General features: G+C 41.5%; 2 protein-coding genes across 6 annotated transcripts in view; one reads left to right on the top strand and one right to left on the bottom strand.

Moving 5' to 3' along the window:
- DOT1L (DOT1 like histone lysine methyltransferase) overlaps positions 1-11390 on the top strand; it is an 81223-nt gene extending 69833 nt beyond the window's left edge. For all 5 annotated transcript variants that reach the window (XM_088149464.1, XM_088149463.1, XM_088149462.1 and 2 more), the window contains one exon: positions 4579-11390. Coding sequence is in view for 1 of the 5 variants with exons in the window: in XM_088149465.1 (XP_088005591.1) it covers positions 4579-4586 (8 nt within the window). In the remaining 4 variants the exon portion in view is untranslated. The remainder of the gene's footprint in view (positions 1-4578) is intronic.
- Positions 11391-15431: 4041 nt separating this feature from the next.
- On the bottom strand, positions 15432-25101 carry PLEKHJ1 (pleckstrin homology domain containing J1). The gene is made up of 6 exons (XM_007442177.4): positions 24920-25101; positions 22001-22068; positions 21161-21227; positions 18433-18523; positions 16600-16663; positions 15432-15673 (listed from the first exon to the last, which is right to left on the bottom strand). The coding sequence occupies exons 1-6, from the start codon at positions 25011-25013 to the stop codon at positions 15608-15610; spliced, it is 450 nt and encodes a 149-aa protein (XP_007442239.1). The 5' UTR covers positions 25014-25101; the 3' UTR covers positions 15432-15607.
- Positions 25102-25260: the final 159 nt, after the last annotated feature.

The following is a 25260-nucleotide window of genomic DNA, read 5'->3' as shown; positions in this document are numbered from 1 at the left end:
TCCAGCTCTCACAGCCATACATTACTACTGGAAAAACCATAGCTTTGACTATGGGGATCTTCGTCGGCAAGGTGATGTCTCTGCTTTTTAATATGCTATCTAGGCTTGCCATAGCTTTCCTCCCAAGGAGCAAGCGTCTTTTAATTTCATGGCTGCAGTCTCCGTCTGCGGTGATCTTGGAGCCTAAATAAATGAAGTCTGTTACTGCTTCCATTTCTACCCCTTCTATTTGCCAGGAATTGATGGGTCCAGATGCCATGATCTTAGTTTTTTTAATGTTGAGTTTCAAGCCAGCTTTTGCACTCTCCTCTTTCACCCTCATCAAGAGGCTCTTTAGTTCTTCTTCACTTTCTGCCATTAGGGTGGTATCGTCCGCATATCTGAGGTTGTTGATGATTCTCCCTGCAAATCTTAATTCCGGCTTGTGATTCTTCCAGCCTGGCATTTCTCATGATGTACTCTGCATATAGGTTAAATAAGCAGGGTGACAGTATACAGCCTTGTCGTACACCTTTCCCTATTTTGAACCAATTGGTTGTTCCATGAACAGTTCTAACTGTTGGTTCTTGGCCCGCATACAGATTTCTCAGGAGACAGGTAAGGTGGTCTGGTACTCCCATCTCTTTAAGAACTTGCCACAGTTTGTTGTGATCCACACAATCAAAGGCTTTTGCATAGTCAATGAAGCAGAAGTAGATGTTTTTCTGGAACTCTCATGCTTTCTCCATGATCCAGCGAATGTTGGCGATTTGATCTCTAGTTCCTCTGCCTCTTCGAAACCCAGCTTGTACATCCGGTAGTTCTCGGTTCATGTATTGCTGAAGCCTAGCTTGTAGGATTTTGAGCATAACCTTGCTAGCATGTGAAATGAGTGCAATTGTGTGATAGTTTGAGCATTCTTTGGCATTACTCTTCTTTGGAATTGGAACATAAACTGACCTTTTCCAATCCCGTGGCCACTGTTGCGTTTTCCAAACTTGCTGGCATATTGAGTGCAGCACTTTAACACCATCATCTTTTAGTATTTTAAATAACTCAGCTGGAATACTGTCATCTCCACTAGCTTTGTTGTTAGCAATGCTTCCTAAGGCCCACTTGACTTCACTCTCTAGGATGTCTGGCTCAAGGTCAGTGATCACAACAGCGTGGATACCAGGGACATTAAGATCTTTCTTGTATAGTTCTTCTGTGTATTCTTGCCACCTCTTCTTAATCTCTTCTGCTTCTGTTAGGTCCTTTATCTTCTGCCTTTTTTGTCCTTTATCATGCCCATCTTTGCACTAAACATTCCTTTCATATCTCCAATTTTCTTGTAGAGATCTCTAGTCTTCCCCATTCTATTGTTTTCCTCGATTTCTTTGCATTGTTCATTTAAGAAGGCCTTCTTATCTCTCCTTGCTATTCTCTGGAAATCTGCATTCAGTTGCTTATATCTTTCCCTTTCACCCTTGCTTTTCGCATTCCTTCTTTCCACAGCTATTTGTAAAGCCTCATCAGACAGCCATTTTGCTTTCTTGCATTTCTTTTTCTTTGGGATGGTTTTAGTTGCTGCCTCCTGTACAATGTTACGGATCTCCGTCCATAGTTCTTCAGGCACTCTGTCTACCAAATCTAATCCTCTAAATCTATTCATCACCTTCACTGTGTACTCACAAGGAATATGATCTAAGTCATACCTAAGTGGTCTAGTGGTTTTCTCTACATTCTTCAATTTAAGCCTAAATTTTGCAGTAAGAAGCTCATGATCTGAGCCACAGTCAGCTCCTGGTCTTGTTTTTGCTGTCTGTATAGAGCTTCTCCATCTTTGGCTGCAAAGTATATAATCAATCTGGTTTCGGTATTGACCATCTGGTGATGTCCATGTGTAGAGTCGTCTCTTGTGTTGTTGGAAAAGAGTGTTTGCTATGACTAGCTTGTTCTCTTGACAGAACTCTATTAGCCTTTGCCCTGCTTCATTTTGTACTCCAAGGCCAAACTTGCCTGTTATTCCGATTACTCCTTGACTTCCTACTTTAGCATTCCAATCCCCTATGATGAAAAGGACATCTTTTTTTGGTGCTAGTTCTAGTGGTTGGGGCATAGACTTGGATGACTGTGATATTGAATGGTTTGCCTTGGATACGCACTGAGATCATTCTGTCGTTTTTGAGGTTGTACCCCATTACTGCCTTTCCCACTCTCTTATTGACTATGAGTGCAACTCCATTTCTTCTAAGAGTTTCTTGCCCACAGTAGTAGATATAATGGTCACCCAAATTAAATTCACCCATTCCCGTCCATTTCAGTTCGCTGATTCCCAAGATGTCGATGTTCAATCTTGTCATCTCATGTTTGACCACATCCAGCTTGCCTTGGTTCATAGATCTTACATTCCAGGTACCTATACAATATTGTTCTTTACAGCATCGGACCTTCTTTTCGCTTCCAGATACATCCACAGCTGAACGTCCTTTCGGCTTTGGCCCAGCCGCTTCACTCTTTCTGGAGCTACTTGGAAATGCCCTCCGCTCCTCCCCAGTAGCATATTGGACACCTTCCGACCTGAGGGGCTCATCTTCCGGCATCATATCTTTTAGCCTTTTAACATTGTCCATGGGGTTTTCTTGGCAAGGATACTGGAGTGGGTTGCCATTTCCTTCTCCAGTGGACCACATTTTGTCAGAACTCTCTGTCATGACCTGTCCGTCTTGGGTGGCCCTGCACGGTATAGCTCATGGCTTCACTGAGTTATGCAAGCCCCTTCGCCACGACAAGGCAGTGATCCATGAAGGGGCCAAATGGCATAGGGCTTAGTTATCTGAGGGACCAAGCATTTGGATAGGGTGGGCCTAGAACCCAGTGTTTTGGGAACTCTTGTCTTAGAGCACAGGGAGGGGTTTTTTTTGGATGCTGGCTTTTATACTTTATGTTTTTATTGAATTACTGTGTGAGCCACCCAGAGTTAGGGCACGTAAGAGAAGCAGCCATATAAGTCTCATCAGTCAGTCAGTCAGTCTCCCATGTCTTCTGCCCATCCTTATAATCAGGGATCAGACAGAGGTGCAGGTGGTGAGACAGACTTGGCATGCTCAGGGTCCCATTGATTAAACAGTGTCATCTAGCAGGACTCAGGAAGCATGCCTTCTCTGTCTCAACACCTGCCCTCTGGAACAGCCTCCCCCCAGAAATTCCAACTGCCCCTATTCTGCCTGCCTTTAAACAAGCCTTTAAAAAACTGACTTGTCTCTCAGGTCTTGGACTAGGATGGTCATTGGGCCTTTTTAGCTGGGTGTTGTATGGAGAAGAGGGTTTTCATTGTTCCCTCTGGGCAACTGTGATTCTTTTCTGATATTGTGGTGATGATGTTATTGTTGTTGTTGCCTTTTAAAATTTGTAAACTGTTCTAGAGGCAGACAGTCCTAGAAATGAGTTTTATAATTAAATAAATAAGAATGGCACTGGCACAAAGGGGGTGAGGCAATGGGGTGGAAAGAAAGGAAGGATGTGCGGAACATCGAGAGCATTACAACATAAGTGGGTGGCCCTTGGAGGCTGCATCAGACCTGTGGTAGGCCATGGATTGTACACCTATGCTGTGAAGCACAAAAGCTGGATTCACATAGTACAATAACAAAACAAGCAATATTATGGCCTAGTGTAATATATTAATCCAACCTATGACAGTATGAGTGAATTCCAAGCTTGATTCAATCTACCATATCCTTATATTTCAGCAGAATGCAGGGTCCATCAGTCCGACCTACATAGGCTGGGAATGGAGCCAAATAATTCAGAGGGAGGATCTAACTACTAATTATTTGGCTTGCTTAACTATGGTTGTTGAGTAAGCATGAATTGACTGGGTTCATACAATATACTAAGTCAGCCCTGGAGTTAGAGTATTTGTGGAGCCCCCCCCTTTTTTAATGGATGTTATTTATGTGGTTTTATCCACATGGTCATGCTTCTTTTATTTATTTATGATTTGGTTGAATTTAAGGGCTGCCCAACTCCAGTTGAATTATGTTTTATTTTAATATTGTAAGCCACCAAGAGTCTTTTTGGAATTGGGTGGCCTCAATATCCAATAAATAAATAGATAAAAACATCATAAACTACATTATGTAGGATCCTGTGAGCTTTGGGAACTGTTGTTTTAGAGCACAGGAAGTTGTTTTTTTGGGATGTTTTGTAAACTCTGATACAAATATAATTTAGCATAGATCAGGAATTCTTTTGGGTTTATTTAGATTGCTGGAGGTGGGCAGGGAGCCTTTTTGTTGCAAGTATTGCTAAGTCATTGGAAGCAGAAAGTAGTCAACTGGAAGTCGTCATAAATTCACTGATTATTCCCATAAACCTTCTGCATGTCCTTGCTGTACTCACTGCTCCACACTAGAATGCAAAAACCATAGAAAGTTCTAGCTCCATCTTGCTTGCCATCTGAGAATTTTACTATAGGCCTCTTACCCTGTATTTGACAGTCTGGAAGGAATTACATAATGTAAAAATGGGAGCCACTGTTGACCTTTGGGGGGCTTGTTCAAAATGCCAACTTAAGGTTGAATCTTGTCCTTCCCCTTCCTTCCTCTTTTGCAGGTAACTAGGACTTCTACCTCAACCTGATGTGACCTATGCAAGGGCAACACGGACCAACTTCTCTCAGCTCCCACTGAAGGTGCTTGCCTCAATGGCTTAAGGGTTTTTGCCTGCCCCACTTCTCTTTTACTACTGGACACAAACCTAAGTCACAAACATAAAACCAGAGAAAAGAAAATGCTACTGTGAATCTTAAGTTAAATATATATCAGACTGCAGAAGAAGATGCTTAGAAACAGCTTCCAGTTTGTACTGTTGATAGAGTAGATATTTATATATTTTTAAATGTTTAAAACACATGCGCCCCTTAACAATTTTTTGTTCCACCTGAAGTTGTAGAACTGAAAGAAAAAAAAAGAGGAAGGGAACTTTAACAACGAAACAACCATTTTCTCTAAAATAAAAAGACTGGCACATCAGCAGAGATGTAACAGAGCTTCTCTTGGTGCTATTGTCATCTGACAAACTGTGCCTCTCCAGTTCTGAACCCATGGTGCTTTTTTTTTATTTTTGGCCTGGTGGAGAAGATCAACACAAAGCTTTGAGATTTCTATACATCGCCTGGCTTCTTTTATTCTTCCTGCTATCACTGGACACATGCCAACTGGCTGGTTTTTATATTGAAGTCAAGAAAGCAGTGGATGTGGGAGAAGGGAGGGGGATTGCTCTTTTGAAAACTTTATTTTTTAATGATTGCAACATTGATGTAATTCATATTGCAAGCAACAGTCAGCTGTCTCTCTCCCTCCCCCACTTCCCTCTTTAGCTTCCTGGCAGAATTCAGCTATGGTGCTCATGTTGGACTCTCCACCAGTGTTCAGACACACAGTGGTTATTCGGAAGGGGTACTCTGCCTTAATTGTGTGAAAGCCAAAGGGTTGCATTAAAAATTGAGGGGCTGGGTCACCGAAGAAAAGAAATTGTATCTTCTATGGCTGTGAATATGGATGGTTATTAAAATGATCCTTGCCATTCCAGGTAGTTGGTTTACTTTGGGCAATCAAGTATCAGAATCAGGTTGTTGACTCATCAAGTCTCATAGTTGCCATGTGGTCTGACTCCGTGAAGCTGTGAGTAGACTAGCCTCTGCCTTTGTTTTCCAAGTTTGGTTTCTTTGTATTGTGTGGAGGCCTTCTCGGATCATTAGATCCCAGCCCCCATCAGTCCCAGGTGACTACTGGTCAAGGATGATGTGATTTGCCATCATCTGGAGGGCCACAGGTTCTTGGCTGGTAATTAGGAACATTTTCTTTCACCCTCTCTCTCTCTCTCTGTTTGGGGGTTTGGCATTGCATCTTCTGGGGTTTGTATTGCTTGAAAATTAATTTGTAAGAATTCATAAGGTGGGAAGATCATCCAACGAGCTAGGTTTGCATTCTGTCCTTTATGCCTTCCCCTTGGGAATACCTGGCGAGCTTATAATAATAATGTATTTGCAGATCCCTAGGAACCTGTCTAGAAGCTAGATAGGAAGAGTATTCCTATCTAGCTGGATCTCCTCCCTTGTTCAGAGGAGTTGCCTACATTTTATAAAGGCATAAGTCCTTTGATTTTGGTCTGACCATTTTCTATCAAACTTGAGAAGTCAAGATAGCTGAATCTTACGTCAGGAATAAGCTGCCCTCAGCTTCGTCTGTTGAGTTCATTTGTTTGAAGTACAGTGTATTTTTTTAATTAGCAAGATTTCAATACTTGATTGAGCGGCAGCTTTGCTATTTTATGTTTTATCAAATTGAACATGTGCTTGTTTTGATATATGGCATTTGCTTTTAAGGAAGCTTTTAATGTTATTTTACATTCACATTAGAGGAAACAACCACAACACTCAAATTAAAAATTTAATTTTTGTTATCACACTGAGTATATAGGGTGTATTTTTTAAGACAAATCAAAATCTGTGGTTTGGGAGTTATCAGTTTACAGAGGAAAAGATAAGGCACACAGTTTTGGGAAAGCCACAAATATTTTATAGATAGTGACTTCTCATTTATTTTTTATCAGACTGTTCATAGTAAAATAGGAAGAGGGATATAAAGTTTGGCTTTATTTTTTTCAAGCATGTAAAAGCAAGCGAGAACGGAAAGTTGTAAACTTTTGAACAGAGAGGAGCAAGAATTGCAAGTAGAAAAATAAGTGATATGAAGAGCAAGGTAAAAAACATGTCAGTGTTCCCATTCAATGAAAGTCAGTCAGTCACATTAAAACCCTCAGTATTTTTTTTAGACAACTTTGGTAAATACATTCATTCAGGCTTAAAGCTCTGGGTTACTCTACTAAATAATTCCATTTTTGCCTTTTTGGCTCCACAATGTATATATATCCTTCTGTTCTAGACTACAGCTTCTTTTGGTCTCAGCAAGCATCACCAAAGGTCGGGGATGAAGTTGTAGGTGAGAACATCTGGAGGAAACCAGGTTGGTGGGAAAGATGCTTTAGAAAAAAAGGTTAGGTCTTTCTGACAACAGTATTTAAAAACATTCCAAATTTTGCATAATTTCTGCATTTGTTCCCTTTGAGCTGAAAGAGGAGGGAATAAGGAAGAAGTTGCAAAACTCTATTCAGTTTCCCATAGGAAGAGGAAGGTTTTTATACCAACTGCATAGAAGGCTCTGAGATACTTTGCAACTTGGAATGAACTCCACAAATAGTTCTGTATATCTGAGATTCCAGGATGAAGTATCAGCTTGATTCAGCTGGCTTCTCCTCCTTTAACTTGAACCCATTCTCTCTCTCTCTCTCTCTCCCCCTCTCCCTCTCCCTCCCTCTCTCTCTCTCTCTTTACAAAGATGTTCCACTTTGACAGGGGAGGCTTTGTTGGTTAAGGAATCTTCCCAATAAGCTTCATATAGACTTGTGTCTATCTGGGAGTCACAGTGTTGAGGTTGTTAGGCAGGTCAGAGATGGTCCACAGGCATCTAGGTATCTAAGAGTCTAAGAGAGAGGAGATTTTCATGCATTTTTCACAGAATGTGTCTTCTTTATGTCCTTGGGTGCTTTTCTTCCTTCTTAATGTGAATGAAGAGCTAGCTTGACCTAGACCTTATACCCACCTGAAGTGGAGCAGGATTCCTGGTCTTAAAGTAATTCTTTTAGAAGGCTTGGGTCTTGTGTTAAATCTTCAAAAAGCAAAAGAACTTGCACCCATGTTTTTCATATGGGTAGAGCTTTCAGAGCTCATACCCTGAAATCTGCCCACTCTTGTATTCTCATCTGGCATCAGTGGGGAGAGAGGAGGGGGAGGAAGCAATTTATTATTTGTTAAGGACTTTTTTCCTATCAGGGTCAACTAGTGAGGAAATAATCCCAGTTATATGTCAAGATAGTGCCAGAATCTTGACTCTCCTGAACTTGCTTGAATAATTCTGCATTTATCTTTTAACTTCTGCTCAATTGTTCATTAGGTTGCAACGGAATAATTTCCTTTCTAGGGGTTTATGCAGCCCATACCATATTCTTTTGTTTGTGTTCCATTAGGAATTAGGTATTTTTGTCTTTTATTGGCAGATTTGACTCCACCTTCTGCAAACTCAGATATTGCTCTGCAAATTGTCACCTAGAGAAAAGGAGGAATATAAGCCAAATGCATCTGCAGAGCGTTCTGTCTCTTAAGCCCTTTTTCGTGCTTTGCACTATTTAAAAGTCTGTTGGAAACTCCCATGAGTTAGCTTTTGCATTCTACAGCCTTCCTGTAATTGGTTTCAAATCTGTTCTGAAACAAGCGGGTGTATCAAGCTTCCATATTCCATACGTTACCATATATTGGGTGGGGTATATGAAGAAATGTCCGTGTGCAAAGGCTTACTTTAAAATACATAAACTGCATTGTGCTCCTCCACCCCCTGCATTCAACAGCTTCAGTCGTACAAAAGTTGGCAATTTAATATTATACACTTCTCTGTGTGGGAATAGTGCAGGCATAATAGTGGGGTAGCTACTCCCCCTAACTTGTCCTAGTAGTTGCACTGAGGAAAGGAAGGTGACTGTAGGACAGGAAGAAAGTTAGAAAATGTGATCAAGTAAAGTATTTGAATCCCTAGATTTTAAGGTGCAGGAATGTGGAATTTGCTACCCACTAGAGGGATGTTGTGTATGTTCTGGTTGTGTATGGAGGAGAGGAAAGGAATTTTCATACTTGACACAAGCATTATAACTTGAAGAATGTATAGTTCACCTGCAGTTTTTTAAAAGCTCTCCCTTTCTCAGTGCTGTCACTGTTGGGATTGCAAGGGCAAGCTCCAGAGTGTGGAAACTTTCTCGTCTTTCTGCTTTTCTTCCCCTATAATATCTTGGAAGGCCTGATAAATCCATAATTTTGTTGTGCTGTTGCCTTCCCCAGAAGGGTTCAACTAAGGGACCATGGATTACGAACCTCTTCAGTATATATGTGAGCTATAGGATAACACAGCATATCACTGATGGTTTATTTTTAAAAAATGGGTGCGCTGATCAGAATGTATTCAGTGAAATTGATTTTGGATGGATCACCTATTACATAATTAGGTAGCTGTTTCTATTTGGAGGAGCAAGGTTACTGAAGAGGGGGCTATAAAGATATGTTCACTAAGCAGTCTGCCTTATTCCACCATGAGCATCTAATTTCTTGTTGGTGCTGTTCATTTGTAAGAAATGTATAATATAAGAACTTGGATTTATGAAGCCTAACTGTTGTGAAATGTTCTCTCCAGCTATGTGGCTGAGCACTTGCTGATTATCTCACTATTTCTGAGGCAGAGATGAATCTCTGTGGTGCTCCAATCAGTTCTTTGCACTACTGGGTATGTGGTCACGAAATCCGTACCCTTTTTGATGTGGAATTTGTCCTGGGTCAAAAGAAAATTAATGGCTAAGAACTCTTCGGAACATTTCTGATGTTTAAGTGGAGTGGGCTAGTCATATTCCCTGCATCCTGGTTGCAGCTAAGGAAAGATACCAGTTCTTACCTGTTAAAATATTTTTCATTCTATAATCTCTCTATCTGTCCTTTAAATGCACATAAAATTTATTTTAAGCTGGTTAGAAAACCACTGCCTATATTTCCTGCAATTACATTTTCAGGAGAACAAGAGCAAACACTTCAACGTGAACCCATTTCAGCATAGGATATGGTGCTATTAATCTGGGTGCTTTTTTAGGCCAGCCTGGGATCGTCTTATCCATATTTCTTCTTAGATGCTTCCAAGCACAGGTACAGGCAATTTGTCACTGTTACAGATAATCTTGTTGTTTGCTCTAGTGTAAGGTTCCTGTCCTGGATTGATTAATGAAATGTGGCTTTATCAGTGCTCAGTGTCTTGATGGCACCCCTTTAATCCATGTAATGGGAAGCATGCAGTCTTGAAATCTTGTATTTTGCTTCCCCTCAGCTGCCTTTAAGTATCTTGGCTATCTTGTGTCTTCTGTTTGGCCTGACATGTAAGCATTTTTAACTATACACTCGGAACCCAAAATCAGTGAATGAATTAATTGTGTACAAGTGGATGAAATTGGAGGGTTTCGGGAGGGGATGTTGTGTATTCAGGTGTGCTATCACAGCAACAAAAATCAGAGAAACTTGCATTTGAGGGACATATTGTTTGAAAGTAAGTGGACTGTGGGGGGCAAACTATATGTTCTCTCAAGAGGTGTTATAGATGCAGGGACCCACAGATAATGGACCAGGCTTTCACTGAGGAGTCAAACCTGATCTTTTTGATGCAGGAGGTTAAAGCATTAGGGCCCCATCCCCAAAGATTTTAAATGAGCCTTGATGGATTCCTAATATCCAGGGAGATCTTTTTAAAAGCTCACCTGCCCAAAGACCACTGGAGTTGCAATTTATAATACCCTGAGTTTGGGGATGGGGGAGTTTAGGGGGACTCTCCTCTGGATTCCAGGGTGGCAGCCTTTTCAAAAACCTGGTTCAAGCTGATTTGTGCAAATGTCAGGAACTTGATAAGGGGATTTCCATATTGTATAATTCATTTTCTCCCGTCAGCTTCCCTCCTCCCACCCCTCCACGCTGGTCATGCTGCAGTCTTTCAAAGATTACCCTTGCTAACTCTAGCTTTATGGATTTTTCTTTTTTTTTTTCTTTTGAAAATGAGGAAAAGGAAGTTGGGTAGGACAGTCTAACCCACTTTGTGACTTGTCTCAGCATTTTGCATTTTTGAGCCTTTGGATATATTCTCTACAGAATGGCATGGAAGTCTGTGTCAGAGTTGAAGGGGAAATTCAGTCAGTAATGGAAATTGCTGCTGCTCAGGAATTCATTTGTAAAATATTAAAAATTATATAAAATCCATTTGTAAATGGATTGAAGAGAGTACCCATTTTCTTAAAAGGTGGCAATATGGGATTTTTTTTCCTAGGGTCTAGGAATTTGATTTGTACACATCAGCCCATGAACATGAAATTTATTTAAAAATCAAATTTTCCTCTGTGGTAGGGTTACCAGATCTGAGCTGCAAAAATCCAGATGACAGCAAAGATGCAGAAACCTCCTTGCCGCCATCTAGTGGGTGTCCAGAGCCTTGCAGTCCAGATCGGATAACCCTACTCTACTGTGTCTTTGTCTTGTTTTTTAAACTTTGCTCCTTAAGTTTTATCTGCCATTCTTCCATAAAAGTCACATGAAAAATTCTGGCAAGTGTATATATGTATGTAATAATAAGCTTATCTATATATTTTCCACCCTTCTGATCTTTCCAGTCTTCTGCACTGCAAAATTTCCATTCTAACCTTCTCTTTGAATCTTCCCACACTTCACTTTGATTTGTAAATGAAAAAAATGGCTTTGAAGTTTGTCTTTATATTAAAAAATGTATGTATTTTAATACACTGTATTAATGTGGTGCTTCCATTCATTTTAAAGTTGGCTTTTTTTCCCAGACACGTCACTGTTTTATAAATTCTCTGCCATGGAACGCAATTGGGGCCATGACTTTAGATGGCTTTAATTGCTAAGCAAATCTACTGAGGAAGACAGATCAATTATATTACACAAACATAAAATATAAAAATGTTCAGGATCCTGATAGCTTTAGACTATTAAATACTGTGGGCAAACATCAGATAGCCGTCACTGATATTCTCTGCTTCTGGGAACATTTGTTTGGCAACAGCATGTTGAACTAGAGGAGGTTTTGCAGAAACTATTGTGTAGAAACTATAATGTACAGTATTCCATACCTTAGAGGAATTCTAGCAGGAAGAGTGTGGAGAGTTCTCCTGCTTGGCACCTCCTATTCACTCTAGTGTCCAGACTCCACTAACACTATAAATTATGGTAACAGAATAATCTTTTAACTTCTTGCCTTCAGATGCTGAGTCCTGTCAGAATCATCTAACGTGGCCAATATTGAGATAGTCTGGGAGCTTTGGTTTAAAACATTTGAAAAGTATCGGGTTGTCCACCCCTAAATTTTGAGGACTTGTCGCTTGAGTGACAAATTTCTCAAAGACTGGGGTTAAATGTTGGGGGCATTAAAGTAAAGTACTGATGTAAAACTGCCATGCATGTGAGAATCTCAATCTACAAATATTATGGCTCTGCCCAAACAGCCTTTTTCATTCTGTCAAGGAATGTGTGTTGTCCTAAGAATAGGTAGCTAAATAAATAGCTGGAAGAATTTACAGAACACACTAAATCACGAACCATGCTTTATAAACCACACAACGTGCTATGTCACAAACAAGCAAACCTGCTTTTGATTTAACGTGTTTTGTTGCCAACTCAGATAGGTTCTTCTGGCTTGACCACCTGGTTGGTAAGTTCATGTATACAACGTTTCTGATCTGAGATAATATTTGAATAAATCCAGGGTGCCATTCACTAGACTTAAGCAAGTTTCCTTCCTAAACATTTACCTGCCTTGAATGGCAAGGAGGTAATAAGGTGTCCTTTGTAGCTAAATGAAGGCTTGCTGGAAACCCAAAGCTCCTACAGTGGGGCAAAAAAGTATTTAGTCAGCCACCAATTGTGCAAGTTCTCCCACTTAAAAAGATGAGAGAGGCCTGTAATTTTCATCATAGGTATACCTCAACTATGAGAGACAAAAGGGGGAAAAAATCCAGAAAATCACATTGTCTGATTTTTAAAGAATTTATTTGCAAATCATGGTGGAAAATAAGTATTTGGTCACCTACAAACAAGCAAGATGTCTGGCTCTCACAGACCTGTAACTACTTCTTTTCTCTGTCCTCCACTCATTACCTGTAGTAATGGCACCTGTTTGACCTTGTTATCAGTATAAAAGACATCTGTCCACAACCTCAAACAGTCACACTCCAAACTCCACTATGGTCAAGACCAAAGAGCTGTTGAAGGACACCAGAAACAAAATTGTAGACCTGCACCAGGCTGGGAAGACTGAATCTGCAATAGGCAAGCAGCTTGGTGTGAAGAAATCAACTGTGGGAGCAATAATTAGAAAATGGAAGACATACAAGACCACTGATAATCTCCCTTGATCTGGGGCTCCACGCAGGATCTCACCCCGTGGGGTCAAAATGATCACAAGAACGGTGAGCAAAAATCCCAGAACCACACGGGGGGACCTAGTGAATGACCTGCAGAGAGCTGGGACCAAAGTAACAAAGGCTACCATCAGTAACACACTATGCTGCCAGGGACTCAAATCCTGCAGTGCCAGACGTGTCCCCCTGCTTAAGCCAGTACATGTCCAGGCCCATCTGAAGTTTGCTAGAGAGCATTTGGATGATCCTGAAGAGGATTGGGAGAATGTCATATGGTCAGATGAAACCAAAGTAGAACGTTTTGGTCTAAACTCAACTTGTTGTGTTTGGAGGAGAGAGAATGCTGAGTTGCATCCAAAGAACACCATACCTACTGTGAAGCATGGGGGTGGAAACATCATGCTTTGGGGCTGGTTTTCTGCAAAGGGACCAGGACGACTGATCCGTGTAAAGGAAAGAATGAATGGGCCCATGTATTGTGAGATTTTGAGTGAACACCTCCTTCCATCAGCAAGGGCATTGAAGATGAAACGTGGCTGGGTCTTTCAGCATGACAATGATCCCAAACACACCGCCCGGGCAACGAAGGAGTGGCTTCATAAGAAGCATTTCAAGGTCCTGGAGTGGCCTAGCCAGCCTCCAGATCTCAACCCCATGGAAAACCTTTGGAGGGAGCTGAAAGTCCGTGTTGCCCAGTGACAGCCCCAAATCATCACTGCTCTAGAGGAGATCTGCATGGAGGAATGGGCCAAAATACCAGCAACAGTATGTGAAAACCTTGTGAAGACTTACAGAAAACATTTGATCTCTGTCATTGCCAACAAAGGATATATAACAAAGTACTGAGATGAACTTTTGATATTGACCAAATACTTATTTTCCACCATGATTTGCAAATAAATTCTTTAAAAATCAGACAATGTGATTTTCTGGATTTTTCCCCCCATTTTGTCTCTCATAGTTGAGGTATACCTATGATGAAAATTACAGGCCTCTCTCATCTTTTTAAGTGGGAGAACTTGCACAATTGGTGGCTGACTAAATACTTTTTTGCCCCACTGTATATGATAACAAATACTTTAAGAGAGTAATGGCAGAACATCAGAAAGTAAAAGCAGGCAAATAAGGCAAAATAACTAAACATGTCAATGGAAAAGTAACTGCTTTTTTTATTATACAGAAATGGAATGGTAGGGGAAGAGAAGGGAGATTTGAGGATGTAAAATGTAGTACAGTACATCTTGAATTTCTAAAGGCTCTAAAAACTTTTCTATATAATCACAGGCATCCCATTTGAGAAGTGTTTTCCCCATTTTCTTGAAGAAATTAAGCAAACTTTCAAAATGCCCCAAGAAATTTCACAGCAGTTTTTAAAATACATTCAGCTGCCAATCCCCAAAGTCGGGCAGGAAAGAGAAAGATATAGGGAGAAGCAACAGAAAGTTTGAATAACACCAAGAACAAATTGCACCAGGACGTGGTGGATAGAAGGAGAAATTTCACAAACACCAGACGATTCAGGAGTGCATCTTCACGCCTGCTATGAACCAACTACACTTGTCTCCCATAACCTAAACACCAAGCATGGAAGATTAAAGAGAGTATCTATGTTCCCCTTTTATTCTTGCAGACAATAACTAGACTAAAGGCTGCCAATGATGCCAAATGATCTGTTTGCTGCATCAAAGGCTGGGGGTCTCCTGTGGAATTAATTGATTCAGTTCAGCAAGCCTGGCCCTACTTATTTCAGGCACTGATTAGCATTGACACCCCTGGGTTCAAAGAGGCACAGTGCTCTCTGTGTTCATTTGCCAGCCTTGCACTTGAAACACTTCACTTCTAGAATAGGTTAAGGACTGCCTGTCCATTTTGTGTCTGGGAGAAATGGCTGATCTGGGTAGGCTTCATGATTGGATGCAGTAACTCATACAGAGTATCCTGCAGGCAGATAAATTTCTATTCTGTTCTTCCAGTGGAGGCAATTAAATGCTTAATTAGACCCAATGCAGGGAGATGGTAGGAAGACCAGCTCTGACAAGAAATTGGAAGGATTTGGGAAGGTGAACATCACAGAGCTGGGATACCTATTCATCTCTGCTGACAGACTACAAGTCCTGCCATCTGCCCCTAAAACCTCACTGCCTTATCAAGGGGGATTGAAAAGAAAATTAAAAATAAGGACTTCTTCCAAATGTGGAGCTCCCTTTCCCATTTCCTTTATTGTACAAGGATACTGCCCTGCACACGTGTAATAACAGGGAGAACCGGTTCAATTAACCCAACCACAAAACTGACCCTCCCTGTCAATAATCTTTCCTTTATAACTGTGGCTTCTGGTAGTAGCAAAGGTGAGATCACAAGCAGAAGAAGAGATCCAGCATATGTGGACAGTGTGTGTTAAAAAAAAAAAAAAAAAAAAAAAGACATGGATTCCCTCTCCCCCCTTAAGTTCATAAAAAAAATAAAGAGAATTTACTCTGTTGACATTTCAGCGGTGGAGATGCTGTTGAAAGGCTTGGGCTTGGCCCACTGTAGGGGAGGAGAGAATGAGTCGCTCCTGTTCACCTTATGCGGGTTAAAGTTTCCGTGCCCCCAGCTGGAAACGGGCTTCCTCTGAGATGCCATATTGCTCCAAGGGGTCCTGCAGCCGAAGAGGCAAGAAGGTGGAATGTTGATAGGTTGTTCCAGCAAGTCACGTGTGTTCCCTTCTGTCTCCTAGGCTGATTAAAACTGCCAGCTACCTACACTCATCTGGCATATGTTCCACTGAGGTCATCTGTATCTACTTCCAAATTAACAGATGCATCATTCCAGGTGGTGAACAACGTGACAGGTTGCCTTTTGCTCCTGTACCTGATTTGAGAATCTTAACACTTCCATAATTCATACTTAGGCTTTGGAGGACTCTAAACATTAGATGTTCGTGAGATTTCAGCTCTATTTATGCCCAGTCTCTTGAAATCACATTTCCCCAAATAGGTATACAATTTTATCTGGAACTCACATGAGAATAGGAACAGAACGCTATTCATGTCTTCCCTGTCTCACTTCAAAAGCTATCTTCTAGCTAGCAAGTTATCAAATGCCTTCAGAATTGTAGCTGTCCTATATTGTCCACTGTAAAAGAAATCCAAAGAATCCAAAGCCCGCTCAAACAGCATCACAAACTTATTCCAAGCCATAGTGAGGAGTTTACACTTGCACATGGAGATAAGCCAATTTCAAACATTTTATTGGATAAGCCATAATTGGCTGGGCTCACACAAACACAGAACTATACACCATGATTTACAAACCGTAAGAACTTCATTCTCACAACACACCCGAAATCAAAACAATTCACAGTGCAACTTAGTGGGATGTGTGAATCTGGTTGGTGTATGCATTCCAAAGACCTGCAAATACTCTTACCAGTGTTTCTCAACCTTGGCAACCTCTCCTCTTGCTGGCTGGGGAATTTTAGGAGTTGAAGTCCACCCATCTTAACGCTGCCAAGGTTGAGAAACACTGCTCTTGACAATCAGGATGCTGTGGAATAAGAACTGGCATGTGCAGGCACAGGCTTACCTTTCCGGTCATCTTCTGGATCTCATTCCGATAAAAGATCAAGCTGCTTCTCATGAATTCGTAACTGTAGATCGAAGGAGAATAGGACAACTGAAAGAACTGGCCCAAGATTGATTGATTGACTGATTGATTCACTTGGAGTGACCATTCCACCCTCTGATGGTCACCTCAGAGAGAAATGCTGCCCAGCAGAGAAGAACCTATTCTCTCCAGTGCTTCTTAGACAAGCTTCACCCCAGGAACAAATCAAACAGTTGAATTGTGCAGTAAGAGGAGGTGAATTTTCTTAGGCTCTAAGGGCTATATCAGCTCCCAGCATTAAGCTGTAGTTTTATTGTATTTACTACATTTATATCCCTCCTTTCCAGTACCGTTCATAATAAAATACAGAAATAGTAGAATCAGTTTCAAACTCCAGCGAATCATAGAATCCTGAGGTTGGAAAGGACCTTGGAGGTCGTCTAGTCTAACCCCCTGCCAAGTGCAGGAATCCTCATACTGTTCTGGAAATATTACAATATGTTAATGAAATGTAATGAAACATTACACTACAATAGCATTCATCAAATACAGTCCCAATTCACAACAAGCTATTTTAAATACCCAGAAAAAAATCCTGTTGGTGAAAAGTCAAGAAAGATTTAGCTTCCCTTGGCAGGGAGTTCCAAAGCCCCAGGAACTCTGGCTTGTTCTGTTAAACTGTGACTCAGTAAATAAACCACAAATGGCTGCCTTAACATTCTTAAGCCTTAAATCATGGTTTAGAAATCACACTGTCCAAAAAGCCTGTCAAAAAAGGATGTACCTTTCAAACCGCCCAGATGTTAGCTCTTAAGAAGAAGAAGAAAAAAGGGGGCTTCAATCATCCTCACCAAAGGCCTGTGCAAAGGTCTTCAGGGCCCTTTGAAACACCAGCAGGGTGGGGGCCGTTTGAATCTTGGGGGGAACCTCATTCCAAAGGGCAGGCGCTGCTACAGAGAAGGTACGCTTCTCGGGTCCCAATAGATGACATTGTTTAATTGAAGGAACCTGGAGTGTGCCAACGCTGCCAGATTGATTTGGCCAGGCAGATACTATGGGAGACAGGCAGTTCCACAAGTACCCAGGCCCTATGCCACGCAGGGCTTTATAGGTAATGACCTGCACCTTGAATTGCATCTGGAAGCAAACTGGCAACCAGTGCAGCTCATGAAGCAAAGGTGTTATGTGGACATACTAAGACATGCCATCACTGCCCGTGCCACTGCATTCTGGACCAGTTGAAGTTTCTGGGTGGTCTTCAAGAGTAGCCCCATGTAGAGTGCATTGCAGTAGTCAAGCCATGAGGTGACCAGGGCCTGAAGGACTCCCCAATCCAGGAAAGGGCTCAACTGGCACACCAGATGGAGCTGTGCAAAGACTTTTCTGGCCACAGCTGCCACCTGCTCATGAAGCAGAAGCTGTGAGTCCAAGAAGACCCGCAAATTGCACACCACTCTTGTAAGGCTTTATAATCAATTCAAAGCATAGAAATTGACTGGGAGGCTGTAAAATGCTGTAACTGAAGAACTGTATGTTCTCTGTATCCTGCTACTTCCAACAGTCTGTTTGCTTGACTTCCTGAAGTTTCTTGAGTGTTTTTCCAAAGCAGCCCCAATGTAGGCTATGTCCACATGGAATGGTTTCAAGGCACATACAGTTATAGTTGCTATTAATAAATCTGTTGTAGGTGCCAAAGAAAGATTAAAATATACCAAATACAACATGGTCTCTGCCTTCAGGCTTGTATTTGATGGGTACCACACGAAAGAGAAAAAAGGATTTATCAACCTTTAGATGATGAGATGACCTCACCTGGCCCTGCGAAGGACCTCAATCCATTCCTGGCATTGCTCTTCTGTATCGCATTCAAAGTAGTATTTCCTCTCTGGCTCTTCAAGGAAGCCTAGAAAAACAAGCCCACAAAATGGTCAACCAGGCTGTTCCTGTTGCTCAATTTGATGTCTTCAACTTGACTTCCCTGGAATGGGTATTTACCCCCCCTAAATGATGGTAATGGCAGTGAAAGCCCTAATCAGAAAAACATTTACATGGAAGAGAGATTCTGACCTAAGCAGAGGCTAATGGGCCAACCAACTAGAGGCTACGCCGATTTTCAAGCCCAGATGCAAAGGATTCTAGAACTCTTCCCATCACAATCAGCACAGACATTGGCAAAGGACCCCCATTACACTCAGCAACATTGCTGTTCATTTTGAGTTCCTGACAACATTGTCTTTAAACATGTTTCTCCCAGAGTCTGACCATCCCCACTTCCAGCCTTAAAAATCAGACACCCCCCCTAAAAAAACGCTCCCAAATCAGCCCCACCTTTCCTGTGACCTTCCTTCTGGGGATGCTACTCATGCTCCCACCCCTGGGAAAACTGCCCACTCCTGATGTATAGGTTAATTTTATGTGTCGACCCTGCCAGAAAATTACAGCAGTCCAAACAGGGTCAAACTAAAGCTTGCTTTACCATGGCTATAAAAATTCTACCCATTTGAAGAACACCTTGGATTATCATATTAACAAATGTAATTCCATTAAAATGTGACTTTTCCACCACCAGAAGGAATGCAGTATATTCTACTGCATATGTGAGCTGGCATGGCTTGAAAGCAGGAAATTGGACAAGGCTGGGTAGTTGTGTCTCAGTGTCTTAGAATATTATGTGATTACATCAACTGCATTTAGTTTAGAATTCTGTCTGCAGTCTGAGCCTGGCCAGAGTTAGCCTGCTAAAGAGACAGGAAAGGCAAACTTTTTTTGCAAGCCAGCACGGAAGAAAAAAATCAGAGATAATTTTTGCAACTGCCATGCTTCGAGTTGAAAGCGGTATTTCATTCCCCTCTTTATGGAAACTCTGTCTTTGTACTCAAGGAGACTCTGAGCAAGCTCACACCCTCACCAGGCCAAGAGATAAGATGCTGGCCTTGGAGGCGAGATGGGGGCTATTGCTCCAACAATGATCGCTTGTTAAATGTGAAAAGCTGTTCTACATGTTGTTGCAAGATCTACATTGCAAGATCTACAAGGCTGAGTAAAAGATTCTGAGAGAAGAGTGTGCCATGTTCCTATAGTTTTTAGCTATACAAATTACAGGTTTGAAAACGCAGGCTTATGCATACAAGCTCACCCAAGAAATTTAGGCCTGATGCACGAGAATACTTTTGAAGGAAAAACAAAACGAAAACACAATTATGATGGATCAAACCCAAATCATAATTCTGTTTCCCATAGTGATGAATCAGAAGTCCACAAGGAGCCCACTGACTGGCAATAAGCTTTCACATTCCTGCCACTCCACAGCCTATTTTCAATAACAGACTACTACTGACCATGACCACTTGGTCACTCTGTTGCTAATTGTCGTTTGCTATCTGGTGCCCCCTTGAAGCCATCTCAACTAAGGGCCACCAGCACATCCCACAGCAGTGAATTCTGTCCATTAACAGGGCTTGGTTTGCAAAATGAAAATCTACTGTGTGTACATTTTGTTAACAAAAATAAACAAACAGTGCTTGGAGCTACTCTCTAGCTGTCCTGAATCTACTATCTAATCAATTTTGTGGGATCCTTGTGATTTTTTAGTTTGATATATATGGAAAAAACATTATTCAGTTCTTTCACCTCCTTTATACTTTTATTAGCCTCTGTAAACTTTCTGATGGTTTTGATTGTCTAATCAGCCTTTCTCAACTCGGGTTCCACAAGATGTTACTAGGGGTTCTGCAAGAGATCATGATTTTAAAAAATATATATATATTTGTGAACTTCACGCGCCACACAATGCTAGTGCTCACAGTGGTGGGAATTTTTACACACCATGACTAAGCTGCCAGCCTGCCACTTTACTGCTATTGTAAACACTGTAAAACGTGGATTGTGTAGGCTGCCCAGAGTCCACTGGGGTTGGGCGGCCAATACGGGAGGGAGGGAGGGAAAAGTTTTTTCTTTTTTGCTGCTTCTATGCAGGGGTTTCCTGAGACCTGAAAATTATTTGAAGGGTTTTTCCCAAGTAAAAAGATGGAGGAAGGCTGGATCTGAAGCTATACAGTTATCTGTTTTGAGACTGGAATGCCCAGAGCTCTACACAGTATTGCAGTTGTGGCCATGGACTGTTGAGATTTCACTGAACTAGCTGAATTATGTGAATTATCTCCCCAAGTCCTGTTTCCTGGTTAGTCACTCCCAAGACCTTCCTCTCTCACCCAGCTATGCAGGATTCCCCTGGCTTCCCTCTAAGTTAGGGAACAGGAGAAGCAATTGTTCTACTGCTGCCTGAAAAGGGAGCTGTATTGAGCAAACATTTTGATACATCTTCCTCCCTCTCAAGTCCAGTGTCTACTAGAGAGGGGTTGGGAAAAAACTGTGCCTCAAATAGGGAGAGCAACTGCCAGTCAGAGCCAACAAAACTAGATTGAATTGCTGTATTCTCAATGTTAAAAAAAAGTGCTGCAAACTTGCTAGGGAAAAAAGGTTGCCCACCAAAATTTGCTCCTGACACAAACACCCCAACGACCCTTTCTAAAGCACTCACTGATGGAAAAGACATTTTCTTCTTCTTTGCTGATCTTGCAGTGTTCCAACAATAAAGCACCAATGGGCTGAGGAGAGATAAAGTTGGGGGGGGGGGGAGAGGGAGAGAGAGAATCAGATCTGCTTTTCAATTAAGATGGAAATATTTAATGATCAGTTCATTCTGGGATGTTCTTTTTACATTTACACTGAAAGCTGCTGGAGAAGAATTTATAAATGTAAAAGGAAATTATATGCTCCTTAAATAAATTATTTGGTACAGGGGAGGGGGGTCAAAAAAGTCAGGATGGCAGCCACAACCATATGATTGAAGCCCCACCTCTTTTTAATATGTGTTACAATGCACAGTAATGGGGAACAGGGCTTTAATCACATTTTTGATACCTCTCCCAGAGACACCCAATTCAGTAATAATGCTATATTTACCTAACACAAAGAACAAAAATAAGCTTAGTATATTGTACAAATTAGGGTCTGTGGTTAGTTCGCTGTGTCAACCACTCCCCTCACAACCCTCAAAATGTTTTGAACTGGCCCAGATTGAACTTAAAAGCCCATTCCAACTCTTGGTTTTCTGATAGGAGTAGGCAACCTTATTGTTCCAGATATTTTGGACTCTAAATTACCAGTCCCAGCAAGCATGACCAATCATTATCTGAAGAGCCACAGATTCCCCTGTCCCAAATGGTGGCCAAATACTGGGATATTTATATTTTTTAAAATCTGAATGCCAAGATTAGTGACCACCCAATAAAAAAATGAAGATGTATTAACCACTTAAGTCTAGTAACTAAGGTGCAGTTCATATTACATTTACAACACAGTTACTAACTACCATTACCTCAGCCTCATCTGTTCGGAAGTAAAAGAGAAAATTGACCACCAACTTCACCAGGCGCTTCTTCAAGGCTGTGAAGAAAAAAAGGCACAATGAACAGTTTAATAGTCGGGATGTCAGCAGGAAGCCTGTAAGCAGCCCCTGAGTTTGGAATAGCATAGCTCAGCATCTGTTGTATCCCAGTAGGTCCACACTGGGCACCTGACACCGGTCATAATCAAAGGATGCTCAAATTTTTTTGTACACGCATAGGCAGCCCATTAAATGAAACCTTTAAACTACTGTTAGCTTCAGCATATGACACAATACCTCTTCCTCTCCCTACCAGTGTCAGTTAATGGGGAAGAGTGGTTAGAATAGCAGTCTATGACTGAGAGAACTGACTTCTAATTCTCACTCAGTCACAACATTCATTAAACGATCTGGTACTATTCACTCCTTCCTTGGCCTCATCTGTCTCAAAGGATTGTTACGAGTATCAAGGAGCGTGTTGGCTGGGAAACAAATATGTTAACCTGAGATTCTTGGAAAAAGTATGTAATGTAAATATAAACCTTTTCATCCTCAAAGGTGGCCCTAAGAATATTTAGTTCCCTAATGAAATCAGTGCCACTCAGCATTATAACAAATGGGTCCACTCTGTCCTGTAGATTCAGAATGGCTTACAGCAGATTTTCCCTGCATTTTAATAATTCTCTTTCTGGAGACTCGCACTACGGAAATTAAATCTGGAGGGGTAAAAAGGGCATTTAAAAAACATGATTAAAACCAAATACACGCAGCATACTGGATTACAACAAAGGGCTGGAGGGATGAGAGGAATTACAATCCCACACAACTGGGGGGATGTCATAAGATTTGGAAAAGGATTACTATATGGTTTTGGTTAATTCCAGATGTAATAATACTGTATTTATATATGTGTATGAATAAGCAAAATAGCCAAACTGTTCACTTAAACAGAATGGCTTTAGCTATTCACAGTGCCACAGCAAGTTACCAATTATTACATATTGTACTGTCATCATCCAATAAGTGAACTGTTAAATTTAATTCTCCAAGCGCAAATACTTCTGTAATCAGAACAGCCAGAGAAATGACCTAAACCAGCCTCAGAGTTGACAGCTGTCAAGCACTGAGCAGGCTAAGTGGCCAGGGAATATTAAGTCATTCCAATAAAAGAGAATATATGTAGTTCAGGGTTGAACTGTGGAGTCCTTGGTGCTCTCTGAGCTTGGTTGCTTGCTTCATTACCTGATTAGGTAACATCATCAGTGCTAGTGAGTGTGGGGTTCCTTGATTAGGGTATTGTTTTCTGCTTGATTTTTGTCTGCTTGATTGAAAACAATACCCTAATCAAGAAACTACCAAGGAGAAAACCATATCCCCACCAACCCTGGCAGGGCAAGCTACTGTATATAAACAGGAAGAAAACCCCACACTCACTTGCACTGATGATGTTACCTAGTTGGGTAATGAAACGTCTGCAACCAAACAACCAAGCTCAGAAAGCACCAAGGATTCCACGTATGAAGTCACTGCTAGGAAGTAGGAAATGGAAATACCATGGGGAAGGTATGGTACGTCACTGTTGAGCTTCCAGAGGTCCCTTAAGACTTGGCTATGCCAGCAGGCCTGGGGACTCCAGGGGACGGGGGAATTAGTGAGGTGGCTCCCTTATTTTTAACTTCCTTTTATTCTGTTTTATTTTGTTTTATATATTTTTAATGTATTTTACTGTTTTTAGCTTTGTTGTACGCCTCCGAGAGTCGCTTGTGGTGAGATGGGCGGCTATATAAATTGATTTAATAAATAATAAATAAATAAATAACAGAGCATCCTGGAAAAGGGCTGCTTTGACAGATGGGCATCCCAAATACAGAGGCCTCTGCGCTAGAGTTTTGTGCATTTATACCTATAGCTATATAATGACTTTATGATAAAACACATCCATATTAAGGAAGGAGCTTTTAATATGTTTTGTACAAGAAAGCATTTTTAACTCAATTCCATAAGAGGTAGCTTGTTAGTCTGTTGTAGCAAAAACCCAGTATCTTGTGGCACCTTAAAGCTGAACCGTTTTACTATAAATTTGTTACTTTTAGGTGCCAGAGGGCTTTATTGCTTTTAATCAAGGACCTTGCCACTAGCTTGAATTTTAAAAATCTGCCAAATAGCCAGGAGCAAATTATCTGGAGGTTGAGTCGTGGCAACTGGACTTCTTTTCTTTTGATCTGATACGTTTCGCTGCTTGTCCAAGCAGCTTCTTCAGTCTAGAAAGTTGGTTGGGGGGACCCCATAAATGTCTTCCAGGGTGGCTGCAGACATTTATGGGGTCCCCCCTAACCAACTTTCTAGACTGAAAAAGCTGCTTGGACAAGCAGCGAAACGTATCAGATCAAAAGAAAAGAAGTCCAGTTGCCACGACTCAACCTCCAGATAATTCCACCTGGAGGACTGAGAATCTTCATCAACAGGAGCAAATTAGTGCACAGAAGAGTTACTGGAGTTACTGGTTCCCTTCTTTTTGGATAAGAAAAAGTTTGTTGGAAATGTTTCTACTCTGCCTTCAGTCCGCTAGGTAAAAGACAAATATAAAATAAATAAATAAATAAATGAAACATATATTTATAAAATATAAATATAAAATCGGTAAATCACAGTCATGGTGAAAACCAACAAGGGAATACGAAAGACGAAGAACGCGTAGAAGCCGGCAATGAAGACTAGTAACTGCAGTGCTGATAAAAGCCCACTCAATCGCCTAGTCCTCAGTGACGGCAGTTATGCCAGAAGGGCGCTTGAAAGTTCCGCTTCCTTTTCCTTAGCACCCTCAGATGACGCAATTAGTCTTCCCCGTTGCGTGTCGTCACATCCCCCTCCCTTTCGCGCCGTGGCGTCACTATCCCCCGTTCTCCTCACCGCTTCCCTTCTTGGGGGCGCGCATGAGAATCTCCGCCGCCTTTTCGGCCGGTTGCCGGGAGAGCGACAGCAGCTCCCTTTCGTTGTACCGCATAGCTTCCACCTCAGCCCTGCCCCGCCCCCTCAGCCCTCCGGCCTCTCGGATCTATGGCCTTTTTCTGCAAACGAGAAGCAATTCCCTCTTACTTCCGCCATGGCTTTCTCATGACCCGGAAGTATTCTTACGTAATATTTCCGGGTCTGACTCCTACTGCCTCCCGGCAAATTGGTCTCTCTGGTCATCTTTCATTCCTAGAGCAGACGCCTGAAAAGTTTCCCTCTTTTTCAGCACTCCTCTTGAT

This window comes from Python bivittatus, unplaced genomic scaffold (genome assembly GCF_059951505.1).
Source record: "Python bivittatus isolate LINGU-HERP-01145 unplaced genomic scaffold, Pbiv_v1 ctg000580_np1212, whole genome shotgun sequence".
NCBI classification, from domain to species: domain Eukaryota; kingdom Metazoa; phylum Chordata; class Lepidosauria; order Squamata; family Pythonidae; genus Python; species Python bivittatus.
The sequence above is the reverse complement of the archived record's forward strand: the minus strand, read 5'-3'. Positions and strand labels throughout refer to the sequence as shown.

Bases quoted from the DNA above. Each gene is read 5' to 3' on its own strand.
- PLEKHJ1 (XM_007442177.4), bottom strand. From the start codon at position 25,013: ATGCGGTACAACGAAAGGGAGCTGCTGTCGCTCTCCCGGCAACCGGCC. The intron at 21,228-22,000 runs GTAATGGTAGTT...ATCTCTCCTCAG, and splicing joins TCCGAACAGATGAGGCTGAG to CCCATTGGTGCTTTATTGTT. The intron at 15,674-16,599 runs GTAAGCCTGTGC...CTTCGGCTGCAG, and splicing joins TCCAGAAGATGACCGGAAAG to GACCCCTTGGAGCAATATGG.